This window comes from Camelus dromedarius, chromosome 3 (genome assembly GCF_036321535.1).
Source record: "Camelus dromedarius isolate mCamDro1 chromosome 3, mCamDro1.pat, whole genome shotgun sequence".
Taxonomy (NCBI): Eukaryota; Metazoa; Chordata; class Mammalia; order Artiodactyla; family Camelidae; genus Camelus; species Camelus dromedarius.
In genome coordinates, this window is record NC_087438.1 from 7,829,125 (window position 1) to 7,855,401 (window position 26,277).

A 26,277-nucleotide genomic window follows, 5' to 3' on the forward strand; every position below is an offset into this window, starting at 1 on the left:
TCACATAGTTTCACACCATCAGCTCGCACCATATGCCTTTTCTTCTGCCCCCCACTCGGTGCCTTAAGCTCTACGAAGCCTGAGGGGGAGGGGAAGCAGAGGGAACTCATGAGAGCATCTCTTGATGGCAATGAACTATTTCACTACCCCAATCTCAGGGAGCAAAGAAAGGGATGGTCAGAAAGTCTGAGACGTGGAAAGACCTCGAGGTTTGGAAGCTGCTTATTGAAATTCGGCTGTCTCAATGGGACACCATTTTCTGAGGGAGGTAGGGGCTTCAGGAAGACAGTTCTAAACCTCCGTCACGTCTACTGGAAATTTCACTGGCAACCTGACACGCTGAGACAGGATTTTCATCTACCTCCTCCACTACTTGTGAACCTCTGGTCTCCAGTGCCCAGAAGAGACTAGACACTTGCGCTCCTGCAGCCCATTCATTGTCGGGGTTCTTCCCTAAATCTAAGGAGGGAAGCTAGAAAAAGAAGAAAGTGGAAATTGGAGTGTGGGGTCAACGTTCACATACTGTAAGAGGAACATCAGTGATACATTCTCACACTGGGGAACATTCTGGACCTTTTGAGAGACCAGAGGGGATGTTCTTGGGAACTCGGACAGGCTGAAGCGTGGGCCCAGAGATGACCTCCTTCCTGGAACCGCCTCATCCCAGACCCCAGGTGCTGGCTTGTACAGCAGTGATCTCTTCTAATTACCAAATTCCTGGGAGAGCAACATTATTATCCTACCGTATAGATGAGGTGTCACCTGTGCCCCGGCCCCCAGTCCTCTGACCCTGCCTGCTTTCTGTGATGCTGACAAGATCTCCTCCTCTGCCGTCATCTCCTTCTCTCTTGTCTCAACCTCTGTGCTCTGTCTCCCAGAAACTGCCTTGCCCTCCCCTGCATCCTTCCACACATGGACTGAGGAGAACCTGCCCATGTCTGAAATGAAGCAAGAAGAGTAGGCTTTCGTGTAGGTTTTCCTCCTTACAAGCCTAGCTATTTTTACCCCTCCATGTTGGATGGAAAGATGATTTGAGGTTTGGAAAATGAGGAGAATCCTGCTTTGCTGAGAACTGATTTGAGAGGAACAAAAAATGGCTATGCACGGCCAAAAACACGTAGAAGTTGAAGACACACCTTTCTGGTATGAGTGAATGGCCAACAGTGATGCGTTCTGCCTGAGCGGAAAGCGAATACCAGATGATGGGTTTGATCTTGTTACTGATGCATCCAGAATAACCTTTATTCTGAAACTTCTAGCTGTGGGTGTTTGTGTGCGTATGGAAATCCCCAATATGAGCTCAGTATATGACAATTCAGAATAAATTATTTACATTTCATTCAGAAGACGTGGCAAGTTTCCAACGTTTCCTTGACACGCAAGGATATACAAAGTGATGCTTCTCAAGTGGCAGCCGAGCAGTCTTGGAGTCGGTTTCGTGTGACTTACACGTGAACCTGTGCGTAACCCAGCAACAAAGAGTAAAAAGCAGCACAGAGGCTGAAAGAGAGAAAAGCACAACCCAGACAAAGGTGTCTGGGAAATGGGGACTGTGTCCAGGTGCACTCAACACAGGAGTGCGAGGCTCACGTGGAGCTGTTCCCACTGAGACGTGAGTTGCCGTGGAGACCACCGCACCCCCTGGGGAGATCAGCAAAGTCTATGAGTCGCCAAGAGTTCTGTAACTGAAACAAAAGTAGAAGTACTTCTGGCATAAAAGTAGATGAAGAAGAGAGAAAAGCGTACCTGAACTCATCGTGCTTGAGGTGGAAATCTTTGGACACAACTTGACTTTGTGCAAATGGAATGAGAGCACTGTGTACTGAGCCCACCAGTGAGGAGGGAAGGGACAAGCGGGTATGGACCAGGATGGCTTTAAGAAGAAAGGTCCATGAGCTGAAGATAGGATGCTTCATAATTCAGAAGGAGGAGAAGGAAGAGAAGGAAGAGGAATAGAAGTGGGGGAGGAGGATGACAAAGAAGAGACGGAAGAGGAGGAGGAGGAAGGGGAGGAGGAGGATCTGGTCCAGGAGGAAACAGTACAGAAACATAACTCAAATTGTTCCTGGTGAGATGTTTTCCCAGTGAGGACCTCAGGAGAGTTAAGAGACCTCAAAATAACCTCAGCTAAAATACACCTAACACTTCAAGCAAATGTCAGGTGCTGCTCTAATTTCACTATCTGTTCTAACTCATTTAGTCCGTGTCTCAGTCCTATTGAGGGGCACTACTGTTACTCCCATTTTACAGATGAGAAAAGGGAGGTGCACTAAGGTTGCACAGCCTGCAGACACTTAACCAGACCTTGAACCCAGGGAGCAGTGTCTCAGAGTTGGTGTGGTCGGCCATTATTCTCATATGCCTCTCAGAAAGGCAGTGTAAGCTATGACAATCTCCACTCACAGTGGATCTAAGCCCTTACAAATTCACCAGTTCATCTGGGTGTAACAATTCATGCGTTTAGTCTTCCAGTAAGCCCTTCCTCTAGCCTCCTGAGTTAAAGACCTTTCTAGTTCTGGACATTTCAATTTGGTCTTGGGAATAATTTGTCAGGACGTAGTAGACCTGAGGTAAGAAGTCTGGAAAGGATGGCTTCTATTTGCATGTGATGAGACAACAATTCAAGACAATAAATGCTATTCCTTTTCCTCCTTGTCCATGGCTCTTCCTGGAGAGAGGCTCCAGCACTTCCAAGGAAGGGATGTCAGGATGGGACAGATAAGAAAGCAGCAGACGTTCAGTGTTTAGGGCTGGAAGGTACAGACGCAGGTGAAAGACGGGAGATACTGGAAAGGGGATGAGAACAGACAGAAGACAATATGCCTCCTCCTCTGAGTCCACACAGAGCCTCCAAGCAGGGGAGAGAAGCGATCCAGGCTGGAGAAGAAGCAGGAGATGTGTGAGCATGTGGGGGGCTGCCACCTGAAGTGCCCCTGCACACGTCCTCCTCTGTGTGTGAAGGGATGATGATAGAAATCCCCCTGGAAGATAGAAGAGCAGAGAGTTGACAGAAGCTCCACTGCCCTCCCTGGACACCAGCACTGGCTGCGCAAGACTCAGAAGTGCCCTGCACCGTCATGGAGTGGGGGCCACACGGTGGGAAGTCATGGCAACACGACTTGCTGGGCAGAAGAGGATTCCTGTGGCCCCAGTGTGGCACGGGGTAGCCCCTGAGTGTTTCTGTGGTCTTGAGTGTGTGGGCTGTGTGAGTTAGCCAGGAAAAAGGCTAAGGACCCGGAGTGGCAGGAGGGTTCATTGGCCAGGTAGTTGGGACCCATCAGAATGGCAAGTGTGGACCATGCCTGCCCAGGTTAAGGAGAGGATGTGGCTGTATCTCACCAGAGCTCAACAGTGAGGAAGGCAAGTGTAGATCAGGAGAGCACCTTGGACCAGAAATGGTCCAATCACCAATTGCCCTATTCCAGATGGGAACCCAGTGGGATGAGGAGGCTTGTCCTGGGCAAGAGGCAGCAGAGGAGAGAAATGATTCCAGACAGAAATGAACTCCCAGTCTCCATCCCCTGCAGGGATGTGCCTGTAAGACGGCCAAGTTTAGCACCGACCATCGGGGGCAGGAGAAGATGATGGCTGACCAATATAAATGTGGCCAACTTTTAAGCCTTGAGGGACTGGGAAATAGCTGAATTTGTCTGAGTTCGCTGGGAAGTGTTTATATGATTTTTTTTCTTCTTTTTCTTTTTTGCATCAGGCAAAACAAGGGCTCCAAGATGACTTTCAACAGAGGATATTTCTGGTTATGGATCTGCTCTGTTTTCTGCTTCCTGCTGGTGAGTGATGACTAGCTTTGGAAGTCACATCTTGAAGATGGCAGAACAGTTGTTAGCCTGGGTGAATTAAGTCATGGAGGGGAGCTTCCTTCCTCACACACCTGATATAGTTATCTGCTGTATCAGAGGAAATAGCTTCTACCTCCCATCTCCTTTGAGCCCTTGCGTATTTGGGGGTCTTTTTGTTGTAGCAGCTAGCATTCCTCTAAATAATGAGATATGTTAGTGCGTTAAAGTGAACTCTGATCATTGACTCCCAGAAGTAAGGTTTTAACTAGTGATCTTGGAAGTAGGCTTCCTCATCCCTAATCTCTTCCTTGTAAAAGTGCCCCCTAGGACACCTTTGTGCCTTGTGTGTGTATATATATATATATATATATTCTCATGTATATACTCCTAGTATAGCATTTATTGTGTTTTTTTTTATTTTTTATTTACATGTTTATTATACTGGAAGGTACCTGAGGGCAGTTACCAACTCATATTCATCTCTATGTCAACTGTCTTCTAATTTCTGGCTCACAGCTGGAGATTAAAAACGCTTAACTGGTGAAAGAAAATGTCAGGTTGGTTTCTAGTACCAAGTGCATATTATTTAAGAACAACGTTCGCCACTGAAAGAAACGATATATAAAGGATCAAAGCCACTGCAATGAAAGATAGGACCAGCAAATTCTAACCACTTCCACAAAAGTGCAGTCAGGGTCTGAAGTGGCCACACATTTCTTTGGTCATTTTTCCATAGCCAAACTCATCCCTTAATTCTGTGGTCCCTGTGTGTTGGGACAGAACCTTTGTGCAGGGCTTATGAGTATTTGCTTGTCTTCAGGGCTGGAAGAACAGAATACTGAGTGGCATGTCCTGGGCCACCACAGCTCTGATCATGTTGGGACAATTAAACTGAAGTTTCGATGTCAGAATTTCTCTGTGACCTACTGCTCAGGTAATTAACCGTGCTAGTTTCCAGGCTAGCCCACGTCTTAAACTGGGCTCAGAAAGGACTTTTTTTCTACAGATAGTTTTACAGCTGTTCTAGGTATCCTGGAGAGAATCCTGTAAAACAGGTTGTACTGCTAGACACCACAGCAAAGTCAACTTTATACATGATTGGGTCCAACAGGTTTAAAGATGCTGCCTCATTGTCTTCTCACTGGCATTGTTGCTGCTGAAAAATCAGCTGTCATCCTTAACTTTATATGGAACTTGTCTTTCTTCTCTGGTTGTTTTTAAGATTTTCTCTTTATTACTAATTTTGAGCTATTTGATTGTGCAGCACTTTGGTGTAGTTTCTTCATATTTCTTTTGCTTGGGGTTCCTTGAGCTGCTTGGATCTGTGAGTTTGCAGTTTTCATTAAACTTGAAAAATCTGAAACCATTTGGAAAATTTTCAACCATTATTTCTTCAAATATGTTTTTTTTTTCCTTGTTATCTTTCTCTTTTCTCTCTCCTCTCCTTTGGGGATTCTAATTGTACATGTATCAGGCCACTTGGGGGTCACTGATGATCTGCAGTTTTTTCCTTCCTTTTTTTAAAAAAATCTCTCTGAGTTTCATTTTGTATAGTTTCCATTGCCACCTTTAAATTCATTAATCTTTTCTTCAGCAATGTCTACCCTGCTGTTAATCCCATTCCATATGTTTTTCATTTGACATTTTATTTTCAAATCTAGAAATTTTATTTGTTTTTAAGTATATTTTCCACGTTTCTAATGAACTTTTTGAACACATGGAATACAGTTACAATAACTGCTTGTCTTCCCTCTTTGTTGATTCTGAATTGGTTTTGAATGATTGATTTTTCTCATGAATCACATTTTCCTGTGCATTTGCTTGTAGGATTATTTCAATTGGATGCCAGACATTCTTCATTTTAATGCATAGAGTGATGGGTATTTTCATATCCCTATAGGTATTTTTAAATTTTGTTCAAGGATGCAGTTAATTTACTTGGAAACTGTTGATCCTTCTGGGTCTTACTTTTAAGACTGGATAGGAAAGATTAGTGCATATTTATTCCAGGGCTAATTACACCTCAGTGCTGAGGCAAGACCCTGCTGAGTACTCTACCCAGTGATCCATGAATGATGAAGTTTTCCTATCTGGCTCTTGGGAATGTACACTATGCCCATCCCTGTGTGAGTGCCAAGTTTCATTTAGTCTAATAATTTTGGGAGGTTTTTTTTTTGGCCTTGAGTATTTCCTTCACATGCAAGCAGTGAGAGTTCTCTGGGGAGTATTTGAGGGGGATCTACTGCAGATTTCTAAGGTTCTGTGTGTGGCTTTCTGCTCTTTGAAGCTCTGTCCTGTGAGCTTTAATCACCTTGGTCTCCCCAGATTCCCAGGTCCATCTCCTTAGCTCAGAGAGGTTTTTTTTTTTTTTAAAAAAGAACCTCCTGGGTTCCTAATCCTGGGTTTTTAGGAACCTCCTGGGTTCCTAATCCTTGTGCCGTGGTCTGGAAACTCTCAAGGCAGTGAGCTGGGACAGTCATAGAGCTCACCATGCTTATTTCCTGTTTCTCAGAAATCACTGTTCTTCTTTGAATAATGCTTAGTGTTTTAAAAACCATTGTTTCGTGTATTTCTCGGGTGTGTTGCTGCTGTTGTCATTGCTACTTAAAGGGTCCTGGTACTCCGTCTTGGCTGGAAGTGGACATCCCTCAGGTTTAGCTGTTTCTACAATTTCAGAATATAATTCTGTAACTTAGGGCTCTGTTATGCAATGACAATGATGGAAATAATGCCAAACTATCCAAAAATGGGCTTACTCTCATGTCAGTTTGGGTGCACATGACAGTTGTAAGGCAGGGGCAGCCCTAGCTATCAGTCCTGCTTATTAGGGTCTTACAGGAACCACTGAGTATTGTGTGATTAGAACCAGTGACCTGGTTGTGACCTGCTCCTCTCCACCTCCTCCTGAGGCCAGGCCCATCCTCGCCTGGTCTCAGGCTGGTCATCATGTCCGACAGAGTGTACTGACTCCAGGAGCCTGCTGATCGGGCAGAGTCCTCAGATAACCTCTGCGTTTATTCTGGCCCAATTTCTACCCCATTAGGCGTGCTGCTTCATGTCTTATTTTCATCATCATCTTTCAAAACTTTGTTTCTTTGCCTTTAAAACTTATGCTTTATATCACACTGTTAACTAGGACAGAGATCTTTGTCTCAGATGTTAAAACATGATTTTTACTTTTATTTGCTTCATTCCACTAATCTGCCCTGGTCCATTTTTACACGCTACACTAATTGCTAACCTACACTAAATTCAATGCCCTTCTCAAGGCTGTTGTCCCTGTCCCTGGGGGCAAGTCTCAGATTTCCCAGTTCTCTTATTTTTTATTCACTGGGGCCACATGGCCAGAGATTCTGTTTCTGTCTTCACTAAATTTATATTGCTATCATGTTGCTTCATTAAATATTAACAGATTAATATCCAAGTATCTCTTTACTCTATCTCACTCTAACATAAATGGGTAAATAATAGACTCTCTGAGAACAGTCACACTTTAGGGAGAAAACTGACTATACAAAGATACTTAAAATGATGGCTTAATAGCAAGTATAGATTTATTTCTAAGATAGTTCAAATCCTGGGTTTTCACACGTTCAATTACAATAAAAATAACCCATAAATGGGAGTTGAAAGGGCATTCATTTCCATTTTGGAAATTTTCAAACTGCTATATCCAACTGTTTTAATATTCTGTGACTAACAAAATCATTGTACTGTTAATGAGAAAAAGGTAACTGAAGTCCATGTTAGCTATGAAAAACATTTCACTTTGCTTCTCCCATTATGTTTTCTGATGCTCATAAACCAAGTAATGAGTGTTTTAAAGTTTAAAAAGTGTTTAGGGCCATTATGATGATCTAGTTTGCTAGTCAATTTGTCACAGAATAAGAGTGTGCATGATCTTCTCATAAAGAGAAGTTATTGTTTGAAATGATGAGGTCTATAAAAAGCTCTCTCCATGCAAAATTCTGGTGTTTTACCTTCACATTTCTGCTTTTGTTTGGGTCATAAAAGTTAAGGACACTTAAAAATGCCACTAAATTTCAACAGTTGCTATAAAAACACATTCTTCGGACTCTAGCTTTCAGATGATGACACTGTTCTCATGAAATTCGATGCCGCTATGTGTCCTAAGTAAATCTTTTGATTACTTTTTTTTCCTTAAATCATGGTTTTTTAGAGTAAGGATTTCTTTGCTTGGTTTTGGTACAAGTTATTTGCAATGTTTAAAAAAATTATAACTATTTATCAGTGTTTGGCTTAATGACATTCCTTTCAAAACTCATTCCTATAGATTATCTATCTTCCCTTCCCACATGTTCTGTTACCTTTTAATATGGTAGTTAATAAATTTTACAAAAGATGATGATAATGTGATTGGCCTTTATGCATGCTTGTGCATTTGTGTTTTGATAAGAAAACTCTTACATAAGTATATATATTTATAACTATGCACAAATATGCCGTAACAGCTCTCTGCCCTGCCTGAGGGCAATTCCTTTTGTCTAGAGTTATCAGGAAAGCCAGTGCTTCTTGTAAATAAGGTTGACATCCTGCGAGTCAAAATTCTACTGTAACTATTGGGACAAAAGTCTTTCTAAAATGCTTTCTGTCTTCTGAAATTACTAGTAATAATTTAGTATTTTCTTGATGACAGAAGGTTAGCATTATGAGCGTCAGTTATTAGAACATACGAAATAGCCGAAACACTGAATGGCCTCCAATATCTTTTCTTTCTCGCATCCCTGTATCTCCTTTCTCCGACTCTTCTATCTTTTCACTTTGCCATCTATTCTCCCTTCTTATGGCAGATCTGTGGGCCTGCCTACAAGAGTAACTCCTTGCATTCTGTAATTTGTTGCCCGAAATTCGACGTGGACTGGGAAATCTGATGGTTACGCTTTGTCTAGAATACAGAAGAGCTTTTGTGATGTTGATGTCAGCCACTGCAGACCTTCTGCCTCTTTCACAGTAGTCTCTACTCTATTAGTAGTAGAAAAATTTACCAAATCAATGTTTCTAGATATATGGGGGTGATTATACACTGAGGATAACTGTGCTGAACTAATGTTCAGTTTTCTGCACTGAAAACAGTCAGCAAGATGTTACTGCTAGAAAATACTGAGAATTTTTAATCAGACTTCTTCCATAATAACCCAAAACAAGAGAGAATTTTTGAATATCAAAATAGTATAAATCAGTATAAAATAGTATAAATTATAAATTCATTGTTGAATTACTCCAAACCCCTAAGGACCCAGACATATCTCAGCAGCTCTCCCAGCTGACCTGGTTACCTTGACACAAAGCCTGTGTCTTTAATGACTAATATGAAGAGAAAGTTCGACTTTGCAGAACTGTAGAACTGGGCAAGGTCATCAAAATCTGCAGTGTGCAAAGCATTGATGAGTCTGGAAACTGAAAAGGAAACAGATCTCCCACAACGCCTTTCTATCAATTTTATCTTCTGTTGACTACATATTCCAATCTGAGTCAGAGCCAAATAAAGAATCATAAAACATGACCATTGGAATATGGCCTGGTCATAACAAGCACTATAAATTGCTTAATGACAGATAGATCATATAGATATAAAAGACTGTTATCTGCAAGAGAGGCCCCTGGACATAGACACTACCAGTTCAGTGTTCATGGTTCATAGTTAAATGCTCTTATTTGAGCACTATTGCTCAGCCAAGCATAGTGCTGAGCAGTGGCGTACAAAGAAATAAATGGAACTTGGTTTCTGCCCTCAGAGGCCTTACAGTGCAGATTCTTTTTACATTCCTAGTGACTCAACAAGAATTCACATGAATAAGTGAATAATTGTGACACTGATCCTTGAATGTGGTATTGAGATGTGATGCACACTTGATACATACATGTCTTCTTTCTTTGGTTGCTTTTGAGATTTTTCTCTTTACTACTGATGTTGAGGAATTTGATTATAATGTACCTTGGTATAATTTTTTTCATGTTTCTGGTACAGAGTTTCTTGAGTTGCTTAGATGTGTCAGTTTGTGGTTTTCATCACATTTGGAAAGTTTTCAACCATTATTTCTTGAAATAGGTTTTTCTCATCTCTTCCTCCTTTTTCTCTTGTCTTGTTTGGGGACTCCATTTACACACACAACAGGCCACCTGAAGCTCAATGATGCACTGTTACTTTTTTTTTTCTTTTTTTCTCTGTGTTTCATTTTGTATAGTTTCCAGCTGCTGTCTTTCAGTTCACTAATCTTTTCTTTCGTGATGTCTAATCTGTTAATCCCATTCCTTGGGGGTATTTTTCATTTCAGACATTGTATTTTAAACTCTAGAATTTTTACTTGTGTCTTTATAAATTTTCCATGTTTCTAATTATCTTTTTGAAGATATGGAATATAGAGTTTAACTTTTAAAGCAAAAGTTGAAGTCTTACATTCAAAATCTTCTATACCTCAAAGACATTTTTCTATTTTTAAATTGTTCTAATAGGAACTTAAGTATTTCTCAAGGAAAATAATAATTTGTTAAAAACAATAAAAAGATGGCAAACTTGTTTTGCCACCATCTAGATGGCTTTGCACCTCAAGTCAGACTCAGGACTGAAACCCAGAGCCTACCTTTCCATCCCCTTCTACTTGGTCCTCCAAGGCCAGGGAGCTGGGTGGGGACTTGCAGCATCTTAATACTGTTGGGTATATACCGTGACAATCCCTTGGCCCATGACATCCTGCTCCCATCTTTGCATCCAGTGTTGTCTCTGATCTGTATGATGTGGGGTGAAGCAGTCATGATCTTCTCTGTTTAAAGATGACACATCTGAGACACACTGAAGGGCTATAATTTTCCCACAAAGCTTAGAAAAGTTAGAGTCAAGGTTTGAATTGTGATCTGAGTCAAAGCCTCCTAACTTTAGAAGGAGGTTAATTCTAAGGGCTAGTTCAAGAAAGTGATTTCTGTTACTATCTCTTTCCTAGTTCTGTCAGGCTATAATCTAGGATTCTGCCTGGGAAGATTCTACTTTTGAAGCTCTTCTCTGGTCAAAAGCATGAGACAAACTCACTTCAGGCCCAGCCCAATGTGAATTCTTAAGGCACAACATTAGTGATGTCTCATGGGTAGCGAGGGAAAGGGATAATTACGTTCATTCCTAAGACTCTCAAGAGAAGGGATGGGCCCGCCATGCGTGAGTAAGTAGCCAGCTCCTGGGAAGTAATGTCAGGGGCTGGGCCCCAAGGGCTGGGATGTCACACTCACCAAAGAAGTGAAGACTGTAGCAATGGAGGGAAGATGGCAGAGGGAGAGAGAAGTGACAAGGGGCAGATACTGAAAGGTATAAAGGAAGGGAGGGTATTGTTACACGGCAGTACTGCCCCCAGTATGTGTGGTACCCATGGTACTGAGCTTCTGAGAATTATCTGTAGCTTTGTGTCTGTACTGCTATCATTCTGAAGAAAATGAATGTTATAGAGTGATTTATGAATATCTCAAACCTCAAGCATTGATATGATATGAATGAGAAATGGCAAGCAGAGGTCCAAACTCCCTCTCAATATTTCTCCCACATGCCTGCATTCTTCTAAGAGGTTGCACTCTCTTATGCGATAAGGGATATTAGTTTATGTAACTCTTAGTGATCAAACTCAAGACTTCTTTGCTATCATGAATCCCTTTCCATCCAGAAACATGGCTATGGAAATTTTCGATGAGAACCAATCAGGAACAGTGTGTGTTTATAAAGATCCCCCACTCCCCCCAGAAAAAGACCTTCCTAATCGCCTTTCCAGTCATACATTTGCTTTACTTTAGCATTTTTCCCAAAAGAACTAATAATACTGTTCTTCTGTGTAAACCCATGATTATAAAATGCAGGAGGTTCTTTTCCTTTGGGGACAGGACCGGCTACAGCATTACAGGATTCACATGGGTTTTCATACGAGATGTTCGGGTATTAGCTCACTTAGCTGTCAATGACAGTGCTTTGAAAAGCCTCAGCATGTCCCAGGGTCCCCTAGAAATGAAGCAGCTCAGTTACACAAACAGCATGGAAAACCTATTACGGCATCTTCAATGACTATACGTACATCTATTCTCATGTGATTCGTAGTGATCTTTGAGGACCCCTGAGCCCTTAGCTAGAATTTTTAAAAGAAATGCATTTCTAAGTGCAACAGTTCACTATAACTGGTCTTTCTCTAGCATCCTCAGCAACTGTATTAGAATTGTACTTCTCAAAATTGGACTTCTCTTATTTTCTAAGGACGTTCTCATAATTCCAGATTTCTTTTTTATTGTAACAAACTAGTCATACCTTCCAGCTCCCTGCAGCCAAGTTCTGCAGGGCGCCTGCTGCGCCTTCCAGCGTGTCTGCATTTGAGCACTCAGAGAGCAGTGTGAGGTAGGGTTTGACTATGGATGGGTGCCACAGCATCTGGATCCCTTTTGGTGGTTCTGCACAGTCTGGAAGAGGTCCTACTCCATCCCACTGGTGGAAGAGAAATGAGAGAGTAAACATCTTTAACAACTTTACACTCCCCACTATTGCCTTCTGCAAACATCAAAGACGAAAACAAAAGCAGGGTGTCGTAACATTTGGCGAATGTCTACCGCAGGTAGGGTACTGCCTCAGCAGTCCAGGGACCACCGAAAATGGGAGAGCCATCCCTGCCCACCAGGAGCTTATGATGGAGGGTGGAGAGGGTTGGGGCATGTACATAAGTGAGTGTAACTGGCAGTAGAATGGAGAACGATTCTAGCACACTGCTATAGGAAGGAAGAAGGACTGATTAATTCTGATTAGCTGAAGATCAAGGCAGTGTATTTTACAGTTAAATACATTCTATAGGCAGAGCATAGAAGTTACGGTAGTAACTATCATGATCAAATAGTAATGATCAAATGCCTTCACTTCTCATGCGTAAGTGTGAACTGTGATAAATTCCTGTATCACTTGTAAAGTACGTGTTTTGCCATTGCATCTATGGACATCAAACAAATGACTGAATGGACAAAAAAGAGAAAATTGTTATGGTTTATTACATACATTGACATGAGCCATAGGCAAATTTTGATCCTACAGAAATTCTGATGTTTGGTTTGAATTGAATCTAATGAATAATAGGAGACTATGTAACAAAAAATTAATTACACACACATTTTAAATTATGGCTTCTATTCACAAAGGCATATCAGTAGACCTTTAAAAATGATAGTTATAAAGATCACATAGCAATTTGGAAAAATATTTAAGATGAAAGTTAAATAAACAAAGCAAGATGCAAAGGAGTCTGGGGTTTGTGTTTTATACCAAGTAAAATGCACCATAAAAAAAGTCATAATAGTAAAAATTTATTAATAAAATTGTTTATGGTTTTTACTTTTTCTAAATTTCTTATTTTTTGTTCTATTATTCTTATAATTTAAAGAATATTGAAAGTTTCAATAATGATCCTGATCTTTGATCACACACAGCCTTTTTCTTTCATTAAAAATAAAGGCAATGAGTATACTGAGGGTAGAAGTAAAGTAATATGTTTAGAAAAAATATTCCCATATTCATTTTTGACAAAAATCATAGTAAAACAAAAAAATTACTTTATAATATTAGGATGGGGACATTAAGTTATTTAACTGCTTATTTTTATCTATTAATGATTATGTAAAGTACTGTCTAAATGTCATATATACTAAGCTTTCTCATAGATACTTTACATGCATATATGTACATGTGTGTATGTATATATGTCTGTATACATATGAAAACAAAATTATATTTCAGAATCTGTGTAAGTTTCTTAGTTCTGAAAATTTACCTGGAAGAAAATATAGGCTTATGTCGTATCCTTGTAACAAAAATAAAAGTGTTGATAGAAAATAATATAAAGTTATTTAACGGTCACAAGTAATTTGAAGAATTTTGTCATTTATTTTCCAAGAGAAAAATTTTAAAAATCTCATGTCTTCTTTCTCTCAATTAGAACACAGCTTAGCTCAAGTCGAGGCTGAAGCTCAGGGATGGATGACATCCCATGGATGGGTGATGCACGTCCCACAAAAGGTCATTTTCAATGAGAGTGTCACTCAATCTTAACTTTATAACAAGGACACTCAGAGTAGGAATCTTCCTGTTCTTTCAACCGAAGCTACTTCTAAACTGTTCAAAGATGACTTTGCACCTGTGCGTGGCTTATCAATGAAACCAGTACATCTCTTAAAAAAAAAAAAAAAAAAAACCCCGACAGTTTAAAGTGAACCAGACCCGTCACGTTGCTCCTGGTTCGTTATTTGAGACTGGCTCACTGCACTGGATAGAAAAACAGCACCAGGAAAAGAGAACAGTCATTTCGTGGGTTTGTTGACTTTGATGCTGAAGCAGGAGTAATACTGGTTACTCAGAGGAAACTAGCTTGGGGTACAGACTCTATCTGCTAGTGCAAAGGGAAGTGAAAAGTTACTTCTTTTTTCCAATTTTTTATTTTGTCAACTCCTTAAAATTTTTAAGCTATCATTTTCATATAAAGATTAGAACTTAACATGGATGAAATTCCCCTCTCGTGTAAGAGCCCACACAGCAGTTGGAGGTACAGCATAGTAGTAGTGGCGTGCCCATTACATGTGACAGACAAACTACAAAAAGAGCAAAAAGAAAAAAAGCTATATTATCATCTGCTGGGTTTCATCTTGTTCTTTTTTTCCTTAACCTCTGCGCAGTAAAGCAAGATAAATGGCTAAAGCAGTAGACAATTTTCTTCAGTTTGACATGTGATCTACATAGCTCTTAAATACCTTTTATTACAATCATTTCTTAGTGGCTACAGAGAGAATCTGAAGGAAATAAAAGGAAAACTGGTGTGACTATGGATGATCTTTGATGACAACAAGAGAAGAAGTTCAAAGGGGATTCTCTGCTATTTCAGAACGTTGATGGCGCCCTGACACGTCAATCCAGAAGAAAAAGAACTGTTTCAAAGCCAGTCACTGTCTTCGCTTTTATCCGAGTACTTTATTCAAACTTCTATTAATAGGGAAAGAAGCAGCAACTATCCATTAAAAAATAGATTTTTATCACCTATGAAAGACCAGAAATCTTCTTTAAGAGTTGTGCCAACACACTTGATGTCACGTTGCCCAATGAATCAAGGTCAATAGGAATAAAGGGCAACGGTGACACCAGGATCAGACTGACATCATGAAACAGTTCTGCACGTGCAACTTTTGCTGCTAACCTCCTTCTAGAGTGAGGATCCACGAGAACTCATGAGATATGCAACTCTTTTACCAAATGGAAATACATCATTTATAAGTTTAAATATAAGATTCATTTATCCTAAAATTTCTTCAAAACTGGCACGTGGATTGAAGGGAAGCAACAGCTAAATCTTTAACACAGTCACAACACTGATCACCCAACTATTTGGTCCTAAGAACACAGAACTAAATTTATAAATAAGCTTTATGCAAACTGTGCTTGTTCTGAATAAATCTTGAGGGCATATTACTAAAAATTCTCTAAGAACTTGAAATATGAAAATAACATGTAAAGAAATAATATCTAAGTGTTATGTCCGGAGAGAGAATTTTCTGTGTAATAAAGACAAGGTATAACCCTGGAGACAAAGTATTTTCAGGAAACCAACAGGGGCAACACTAGCAGAGTATTTTTTGGTTATAGTGTCTGCATTATTGCCAAGTTGTGATATACAGACACACAAAAATCAGGCAGAAAAAGGAAAGCAAAAGAAAAAGGAGAAAGGCATTTGTGGTTTAAAAAAGTTTTATTCCAGCTTGGGGGAAATTTTTGTGAAAATAGCCCTTTCTCCTCACGGTTTTACTCCTCATGCTTGAGAGTTAAATACATGTTCCTTAATTTTGTGCATATTTTAATTTTTGTCTGTTAAATTTTAACAAATAAAACTTGCAAAAGTTCCAGCAGCTCTTGATACTTAATATTATTAGTTAAATGTTCAAATTATACTTTGTGCCAGTCATTCATGGCTTTAAACAGGAGAAAAACAGCTGGTGATTTATTTCTAGCATTAAAACTCCTCTTACTCATTGTCGTATTTATAGGAATTTAGAATTTACACATATATTTAGAGTTCATGAGATTAAGGATTGAGTGGGTTACACCAGAGGTTTTTTTAGATTTTTTTTTTATTGAATAAATAATTTGGATTGAATGTTTGTGCCTGCCCTGTGAGAGCTTAACCCCTACTGTGATGGTATTCAAAGGTGAAGCCTTTGGGAGGGAACTGGTTTTAGATGAGGTCATGAGGGTGGAGCCCTTTTGATGGGATTAGTGCCCTTATAAAGGGATGAAGGGACCAGAGCTTTCTCTTTTTGCCACGTAGAGACACAGCAAAAAGATGGCCATCTGGAAATCAGAAAAGAGGCTCTGAAGGGACACCAAATCTGCTGGTCCCTTGGACTTCCAGCCTCCAGAATTGTGAGAAATAAACATCTGTTGCATAAGCACCTGGTCTCGGGCATTTTGTTTTAGCGGCCCGAGCTGAGCAAGGCGGTAATCACAGTGAATGCTAAGCACATCCGGGGTTAGGAAGACCCTCTGGCTGCGCCATGGCTTTCCTGCTACGGCACTCTCCTGAGGACAGGCTGGCGGAGTGTCTGCGGCACAGTTACGTAGCAGTAGACTGATTTGTCATCCCGAGCAGTGACACACTCAACAACACGTTACCAGCACTTTTCCTTACTGGCTTCAAATGCATGACTGTGCGACTCATATCAATAAATCAAATTAGGGAACCGTTTGTATCATTTACTTCCTAAAATTGTTAGAATTGAAAGTTTGCATTCTCTCTCTGAGAAGGTAACACTCAAGTCTTTTTATAAAGGAAGAGAGTAACGTGCTCCCGTGTTGGAAGCCAAGGGGATGCTGAAATTTGGAGGCGATGCTGTTTGATGTGGTCATGGTCAGGGAAGGACACACACAGGCCATGCTAAGAAATGTCTGCTTAGGAAAGAAATCGCATGGCCGTGGGAATGGACTCAATGTACGGGTTTTTAAAAAAAGCAAAAAAAAAAAGTCTTTCTTTAGACTTGCTTTTAGTATTTTTGCTTCTCCTTATGGCTTGAATTCTATTTAAAAGATGCCTATCTTGGTTTGAGAATGGAATAGTAGAAGCCACTTGTTCCTTAGACAAGAAGAGTGTGACTTCGGGATCAAAATCAGAAAGATCAAAAACCAGAGAGTAAAGATGTTCGGACACTTGACAAAGAGACCGTGTACACGTGAGGGTCTTCGAGGGCGGCAGCTCCCAAAACGACTCCAATTACTACATCCTTAAAGCCCCTCCTGAACAAGGCGAGTTAAGGGGGGAATGTCAGTCCCTCCCTCTGATGGAGCTTACAACTGCCCCAGTCTCTGTTTCCAAGGCACTGGGCTGGGTACCATGGAGATGCTAACAAGACGTTCTCACCTACGCGGAAGAAGGATTTACACTTCCAGAGGAGTGCTAAAATACCCAGCTCCGTCTCACACGTGTCACACCCGCTCCAGTCTCCATACAGAAAAGAGCTTTCACTGCTGCATCTTTGCAACACAAACAGAAGAGGCCTCTTCACCAGCGCCATGCATCTCTACCACCCAGATTTCTCTACCGATGAGAGAGCAGGAGCGTCATGACGTGAGTGCAGGCCAACTTTGCCTTTTAAGGGATTTCAGTGAAATCGACAACAGGCCAGAGACATTGCAAGAGGAAGGGAGTGGATCTGCAGCGACAGGGAAACGTTCCGATTTTCGCATCCCACCCTTGCCTCCCAACTGAAGCTGCGCATCACAAAACGCAAGAAGAGAAGACAGCCCTGAAGGGGCGAACAGGAGTCGGTCCTTCCTGCAGGGCTGGGCTTAACTCGGCCGCAGTGGGCACTAAGTACTTTAAAAAGCAACAACCTAAACACAGTCCATCCACCGTCGGCCACTTTTGCGTGACTTGGTTTGAACAGCAGTTACGAACTGATTTTCCCCTTTCAGTGTTTCATTATCACTTCCAGCTAACTGGGGGAGGAGGCGGAGAGGAGGGGAGGCGAGGCAGGAAACAGAAATAATGGCTATTAAAAAAAAAAAAACAAGCAACTGTAAAAAGATGAAAGAGAAATTATTTTTGTGTTGATTCTTGGGAATTTTGAAGAAAAGGGTAGCTTGGGTGTCTAAATTCCCCAGGGAGCTGTTCAGAAGACTGACTACAGGGCGGCTGAGCCCACGGGGAGAGCAGGCAGAGGTGACGGACAATGAGCTGCATTCACGTGACTCACGTCTCCAGGCTCTCCTCGTAGAAGACACGGGGAATTCTGCACTTGCGAGATTAGAAAGCTGTATTAAAGGAGAAGCTGGCTGTGGTGTTTTCTGAACAAGGCATCAGGACAAAAGCGATTCAGGGGTAGCCTTGCGGACTCACCCCTTGGCTGCGCGGGCACGTGTCCCTCAGGAGGAGGCCAGAGGGAGGCTGGGGACGTTGCCCACTCCAGAGACTGGCACAAGGAGGCTGCTGTGCGGTGCCCCTCCGAGCAGTGCTCCCGGGGCTGGTCCACATCACCGGGCTCGCCTGCTCCTTCCCCAAGTCATCCTGATGGAACCAACCTGAAAGCCTCTAACGCTCATGTAGGATCCTTTCTGCTCCTAACTTCTCATCTACGTCTGGGGAAACCTAGGTTTTGACCTGCCCTGTTACCTGCCTTTTAAAGGGGCTCTGTCCCTGACTCGCCAGCCTCCTTCAGGTAGTCCTATAGTATAGCTCGTTTATATCTTTGGTGATATATCCCTCAACGGCAGTCTAATACAGTGGTTTTCAACTGGGGCGATTTTAACCCCCAAGGGGACAACTGGCAATGTCTGGACACACTTTTGGTTGTCACAGCCAGGGGAGGGGGGTGCCACTGATTGGCGTCTACTGGGTAGAGGCCAGGGATGGTGATAAACATCCCACAGTGCACAGGACAGCCCCCCACAACAGGAAGTTATCCAGCTCAAAATGTCAACAGCGCCAAGGTCGAGAAATCCTGGTCTAGTCTTGTAAGACACAGTGTATCACTGACAGGTGGCGTGAAGGACTGAATGCTAAAATGTAAACACCAACTAAATGTGACACCAAAAATAAGAGTTTTGAAGCCTGTAAACTCACTGAACGTAGAAATACAGCATTTCTAGGTGCTGGTATGTGTTTTAGGTGGGGGGTGGGGAAGAGGCAGAAGATGCTTTTTCACGGGGCGTGGCAAAGGAGAGCCACCGCACAAAAATGTGCAGCTGCGATCTTCGCGGGCACGTGCGATCTGCGGCTTTGAGGACGTGAAATATCATGTCTTAAGTCACCAGGCTCCTGGCATATGGTGAGGTGAGATCAGAGCGAGACAATACTGCGCCTGCCGTGAGGGATGAGCCACAGCTGAAATAAGCAGATGGTTAGAAAGGAGACGGTACTGAGCAGCCAGAGAGAAAGTACGGTTACTAATGAGAAAATGAAAACTGCCTGGAAGAAGGAAAAACAACCTGTGATATTAGGAAATGAGGATTTAAAAGCAGCAAGAATGTCCCAAAGGGCAGATCCATCAAGTGATAATAAACCAAATCAACATGTGCTCTCACTGTCGCCGGCGCCCAGACTGATTAAGACAAATGTTGGCTTCTGTCGCCAAAGCCTTAAAAGCATTCGTTGGTCTTGATATTTTACTTTAAAGAATTTATCCTTGGGAAGTGATTAAGGACATAGGCGAGATTTAGCCATACGGATGTTTACTGCGATTTAGTTAAGCTTTGGAAGCAACCTAATTTTCTCATAATCGGGGACTGGTTCACACAGCACAGAGGACCCCTAAGATGGAATTCTTGGTGGCCCTTCTGCATCCTGGTGTCAGTGACTATTTACTGGCAAGGAAAGTGGTCATGCAGAGCCAAGTGATGCATGGTCTACAGCAGCATGCAGAGTGAGGCCGAGGGGTGTCTGCGCCCACACCTGGGCTTCCCTTCAGTGCTGCACAGTCACCCGGCTGCAGGTCCTCAGGGGCTGCCCAGTCTGCAAAGAATTTGCAAACAGTGAAGTGAATAAAAGTTGGTCTTTTTTTATTACTACGGATAGACAGTTCTAAACAATTTCAATGATAAAATATCCCTCCTCACAGGGGTGGAGAGCTCCTACTGCACCCCCTTCGTAAGCCGCTGTACCCCTTTCCCCTTTGGCGAAGAGAATGCCCAAGGTTCACCGAGGGTCACGGTTGTTCAACAAAGGCACTGCATTTCCCAGTGCCCCATGCGGCTCAGCTGCCAACGTGTCCCGTACACACTGGGGGGGTGTGGGCGACAGTGATGGGTGCAGCGTTCAAGGGCGTCCTACAGGAAAGGGGACTCCCCTCCACTCTCTGCTCCATTTCTGCTCCTGGGCTGCGGATGTGAAGAGCATTGTCCCTTGAGGAGGACGGCAGCATCTTAAAGATGAGAGCGTGGATCTAAGGATCCTTGGGGGACACTTCAGACCAGGGCCACCAGTGGCCCCGACTTTCAGATTAATGGGAAATACACTTATCTACTCGCTATCAACTTGGCTATTTGATATGGGCCCTAACTCATGCTCCAACCCATGCAGTGCAAGTGTATTTTGAAAAGTTAAACAAAGCTCTGCTTGAATACAGAGAAAGGGCGCTGGAAGGATACAGGCCCAGCTGTAAATGGTTACACAGTCCGTCTACAGGGAAGGTGGCGGAGGGGAGGGTGTTACTGTCTTCCTGTAGCTTACTGCTATTTCACTCACATTATTTACACGTCACGTGTGCGTGTATATACATGTATATATAAAATATACATTTATATTTATAATTAACATCTCTTTTGTCTCAAATTAGGAGAAACATTTAAAATTTAAGTAAGTTTAAAATTCAAATCTCCAGCGTACTGATTTAAACTAGCAATCAAATTCATTTTTGTGCTCTGGGATTTTGATTGTTATTTAGTCTCAGAGTCTCACGCCCGTGCCAACAGCAACCACGTGACACAGTGGGCAACGTATGAGGCTCCTCTGGAGGTGACACCCAATATGAAACCCTGAAAACCCAAGGGAACTTTTGGGGGATGGGATTTCATAGCATCTAATCCCATTTCTGTATGTTGCATGCTAACCTCTTCAGAACAAAGCATTTTTCAGTCTGGTGCTATCAAAGCACTGCTTCTCCAGGGATACTTTGAGATACACACATACACCCTTGTTCACATGAATCGCAAGCTCTCAGATGATTATCGTGATACAGAATGTGCACCAGGTTTGGCGGCAATGGCAGACTCAGGATGTAATAAAACACAGCACTGCCATTGAGAAGCCGGAGAGCAGCTTGAACCATAAATGGGAAGAGAAGGACCAAGGAGGATTCTTGGCTCAGGGTGGCCCTTGGAGGCAAAGCGTCACCAAGAAGAAAATGGCTGAGGCTGGGACCAGTCACAGCTCTGAACACCTACTGGAAACTATCCCCCAGCAAGAGCTAGAGGCCCCTGTGGACCACAGACTGGCCACCACTCAGCACAGCTGGTGCTGGGCGCTGGGCTAGACATCAAAGACAGAAAGAAGACCCACATAGTCCTTCTTAGTAAATTCTCTCTCACGGGAGATCAGGTGATGTGGAAAACTCCTGATGTGACAGACACTAGAGGAGAAGTTTAAATAAAATCATGCGGACGTAGATTAGAGACTGACTAACTTTCTGCTCGGGGGAAATCTCGGAAGGGCAGAGGTGATGTTTTACTTGGCTCTGAAGGGGATTCTCCTAGTAGTGGAAGGAGAGGAGGAGAAGGCCGGGCGGAGGACCAGCCCGAGGCAAAGTCCGGGGCTGGCCTGCGGGACGCTGGGATGGGCCAGGGAGAGGGCCTGGCGCGTCCACTAAGACATGTCATCATCATGCAAGAAACAGGGGCCTGAAAGCCCATTACTGTTGCTTTTGTGGATAAAATGTCACGCTGTTTCCCTAAGTGAGACTTCCCACTAACCTATGCATTTGACATCAACAATCTAGAAAAGAGTAGTAATACTTGCTCTTAAATTGAGCCCAGCACACAAAACAAAGATTATCAGGAGAGAGAAAGCCTACCATATAAAAACGCGGATCAGAATCATCTTTGAATTCGGATAGGTTTACGTCCTCCCCCACGTGGATACGTGCCCATCCATGCTTGAATGAAAACATTCACAGGGGATATTCAAGCAGAAGAGAGATTCTGCGTTCTAGGGGATCCTGCTGGTTTTAGCTCTGTTTTTCTCCGTGGGTTTCTCTGTACACAGTCAGGTTCCCACCGAGTAGGTACTGAAGGCCCAGGTCTGCTTTGGCCAGCAGCCAGTGGTATCCTGCCACTTCACATCCATGTTTAAGCACCACGGATCCCAGGACACCCTTGCAGGAACCGTGGCCATATCCCAAATTGAAAAACAAACCAGCAAAGATGCATATTTCTGCAGAAGGTGGAAAAGTAAATCAGTCAAATTTATCTACTTCTGTTTCCCTGGACCTCGCCCTTCAGATTGCCACCCCTGCCGTGCTGCGCCAGGCTGCTGGCCCAAAGCCCCGTGGGGGGCGGGATGGGGATGCAGTGAGGACCTGCTGGGTGAGATGAGCCTCTTGGCAAGACATGCAGACTGTTCTGGGGGAGGTTCTGCTTGAAAGAGCCAGAGAAACCAGTAATTTCTTATAATTCAGCAGTAGGCACTGAGCACAAAATCAGCAATTAACGAATCTGCAAAGTCCTTTTAGACCAGAGTATGATGCATAGCAGCGCCCGATCCATCCACACACAGGCGTTTACAGCCTGATGGTTCCAGTACCTTTCAACAGCAATCATTTCGTGAAATAAGAGCACGAATGCAGTATATCTTTGTATCATATATTTTCTTGAATTATCCCTACGAAGGATTTAAAAGAAAAAGGTTTTAAGATTTTTATTATAACTAAACCGGACTTGCAGATTGTTACGGTATTTTCCTCAGGCACGGAATACCAATGCCGAAGGTGGAAGTCAACATAAATTTCTGGATTGCAGCAAGTGCAATCATTAAACCAATTATGATTTTTATGACTTTTGATTCCTGGTAAAATCTCTGGCTCCTCTGTCCTGGGAAGCATCCATTGAGGATTAGGTAACTTTTCATGTTACATAGCGTCTCATGCCTTTCTCTGAGGCATCTCAAATTTAAGAGAAGAAAATGTATCCACGTGTCTAAACAAACACTCACTTGATCAGTTAGTAGCTTTTTGAATATTATTTTTTTGAATAAGACTTGAAAAGATTACAAATGCAATGTGCATTGTAGAAAGTGTGTAAATTGACAAGTACACGAAGAATCAATTACTGTCTTCTGTCTTTGATCATGCCTACGTCTACATACAGACCTGTTTCTATATTTCTTTCTTCACCACGCTCAGTATCATACACCTTCCCTCATCATCACCCATTCTTTAAAAACCTGACTTTACAAGCAGTAAAGATAACCAGGAGATGGATGGTACCTGACCATTTTCATGGCTGTAAACCCAGAACTCCCTCTGTTTGCATCCTCATTAAGCTTGACACTGAATTCCCCGGCACTTCAAAATAGTTTTGTACTATGTTAGAGCACAGCTTGAAAACCTTTTTAAAAAACTATCATTTGGCTGAAATAACTTTGAAGCTTCTTTATAAACAACAAAGTTCCATTGTATTTTAACTGAGGGTAGTTTCAGCAAACCTTTCTTAAAGAAATTCTTCTTTTTCTCCCATAAAAGAATATTGTAAGAAAAAAATGGGGCAAACAAATCACATAAAGTTTCATTGAGGCTTCTGGTGAAAAATCATAAAATTGTATTTATCACTTTACCTTACTCGACTTAGAAAAGAGTTCATTGATGTCATCAAATTTGATTTGAAGTACAGCGTTCTATGGTGAGAAATCGCTCACCATGACGTTTCATGGAGGCAGCTAACACCTCGAAAGAAGGGCTATATCATGAATGCTGTCTTCTGATCTGTGACTTCTCTGAACCCAGTCAAATCCTAATCTCACCTGTCATTTAAAAGATTTCAAGCCAGGGCACACTGCGGCAGAGTTGGAGAAAGGGTTTGGTGTCTGGGCAGATCTCACAAAATGAGACACCAGTGAGGCACAGGAGCCATCAGAAGGATGTGTTTCAGGATCCAAGCAACGGACTGGAGAGAAACTCTTGAAATCAGAATGTATTCCATCTAGGTTTCAAGCTGCCTTTCTTTTCTTTTCTTTCTCCTTCCTTCTCCCTTCCTTCCTTCCTCCCTCCCTGCCTCTCTCTTTCTCTCCCCCTCTCCCTCCTCCTCTCTCTCTTTTTTTGCCAAGGCTAATTTGTATGAATGGAATTTAACGAATCTGCCTTCCAAAGCTGCCTGGTCCCATCACGGAGGCTCTGAGTCCTCAGGTGGCAGGGGAGACTCAGACGATGATCACTAGGCACCACGTTCCCACCCTCAGGCTCGTCTTCCTTCCCACCTCACTGCGCTGGCTCGCCTTCCAGGATGAAGCGGTGCAGGGACTGGGCCCCATGGCATAAGCACTGCCAAAGGAGACCATGAGAAGAACCCATGTACTTCTGTTAGGCATCTTTCATTTGTTTGATACTGAGAATGTTCAGAACCCACAATAGTCTGGCGCCCCTAAGGTCCTGAACTTAGGGTGGGAGCCCTGAGGTGGTCCAACGCCTGGCACAGAGGAGCTGCAGGCTGACCGAGGCCTTCCCCGGTGGGAGGCTTCTAAGTGGCTGAATTAAGCACCATGGCTCAGTCCTCCTAAAAGGTTCCTGCGATGCAAGGAGAGACGGAAAACATGGAGCACTGCGCCTTGACCAAGAGACAGAGCAGGGCTGGGGATTCACTTCTTAGAGTGGAAGGTCACCGTCCAAGAGACACCAAGCCGGTATCTCCTAAATTCTGGGCGTATTTAAGCTGGAACACGTGGATCCAGAGGCTGGAGAGAGACCTGGAGCAGCCCTCAGGGACCACCTACAGCTCAAGAACTGGAACCCACAAATATGCTACCCGTGGTGCGTTTAGGTCAAACGCAGGAATTATACTTAATTATAATGTATAATGCAGGTATTATACTTAAAGACACATTCCCATAAATCCTTACCCTAAATAAAATAGTTCCTTTAACCCTCCCTCAAAGTAAAGCTATTTCTAAAATAGTTTAGAAAACAAGTGCTCTGTAACCTAAACAGATTGAATTTTGACTTAAAAACCTGGCAAGACAGAGCGCTGGGAACTCCGTCCCGCTTTCTCAGTCATCTGCTCCTGACGACAGTCGGGTCTGGGGTCTGTGCGGCCCTCAGCAGTTGGACATAAGACCACAGCGGCCAGAGGAAAGCTGGACCTACGGCCACAGTGACCAGGCAAGGCTGGCGGGAGAACCACCGCGCCCAGAGGAGATGGGGAGGCCTCAGGAGCGGGGGTTCCTGGCAGCGGCAGGGCGGGCACTTTTTCGCTTTACTCCCTTACCTGGGGGCCTGATGGGTGAGCGGTTCCGCCTCCCAGAGCCTCCCAGGGAGAGGGGTGGAGGCTGCTCTGATTCTGCCAAGGCTGAGCTGCAGCTTCGGGGCCTTCACTGCAGGGCCACCTACTTACAGCTGCTCGAGGTAAAGGCCGCTGCATCGTGAACAGGCCTCTCCGGCGGGACAGCTTTCTGAATTCATCGAACTGTCCCCCAGAGCCAAGCATCTAATGTCATTATGTTGGAAGGGCTGGGAATTCTCAGACTGCTACCCCCGTTTTCCAACAAGAAGTGCAAGGTCGCATATCCACAAGTTCCAAAACGAGCTATAAAATACGTGTTATTTACAAAACAGAAACGCTCACAGACATGGAAAACAGACGCATGGTTACCGGGGGGAAGGGGTGGGAAGGGGTAAACTGGGAGTTTGGGATTTGCAGGTACTGACTACTTCATACAAAGCAGATGAACAATCAAGACCCTACTGTGGAGCCCAGGGAACTTCACTCAGTATCTTGCAGTAACCTACAGTGACAAGGAATACATGTGCATCCACGTACGGCTGAAACACTACGCTGTACACCAGAAACTGACACAACATTGTAAACTGACTCGACAGGAAAAAAAATATACGTGTTGGGTTTCTGTGCCTCTCTCCTCCGTTTCCCTTCTCAGGCCACACCTGTTCTGTGCCTTTGTACCACCTGCAAGGCACCCGCTTGCTCCCCACCAGAACCTCAATAAATGTGAGAGTCAACACAAAGGATCAGCACCTGCGTCTGACTTGACGCTGTGAGCTGGTACCCGAGAGCCTGCCGGCGACTCAAGTGCCTCTTTCCTTCTGAAATTTCCTATCTTGGTTTGGCTGTAGAACCAGAGGGGACTCACTGAGTGTTCCACTGCCTCAGCTGTGAAATCCCCACGGAGAAGCTGTGCAGACGCATCCCTGCCTTTACGGCGTGTTGGAAAGCCAGAGCCCTGCCCCCGTGTTTGCAGACGAAGCGTTCGCGCGGCCGCGAGGGAAG

The 26,277-nt window shown here is 43.2% G+C and overlaps 1 protein-coding gene across 4 annotated transcripts in view; it reads right to left on the reverse strand.

Moving 5' to 3' along the window:
* The window catches only part of CTNND2 (catenin delta 2), an 886,119-nt gene that overhangs the window by 106,098 nt on the left and 753,744 nt on the right, over window positions 1–26,277 (reverse strand). For all 4 annotated transcript variants that reach the window (XM_064479567.1, XM_064479565.1, XM_064479566.1 and 1 more), the window contains one exon: window positions 12,091–12,264. In XM_064479567.1, the coding sequence (XP_064335637.1) occupies window positions 12,091–12,264 (174 nt within the window). The remainder of the gene's footprint in view (window positions 1–12,090; window positions 12,265–26,277) is intronic.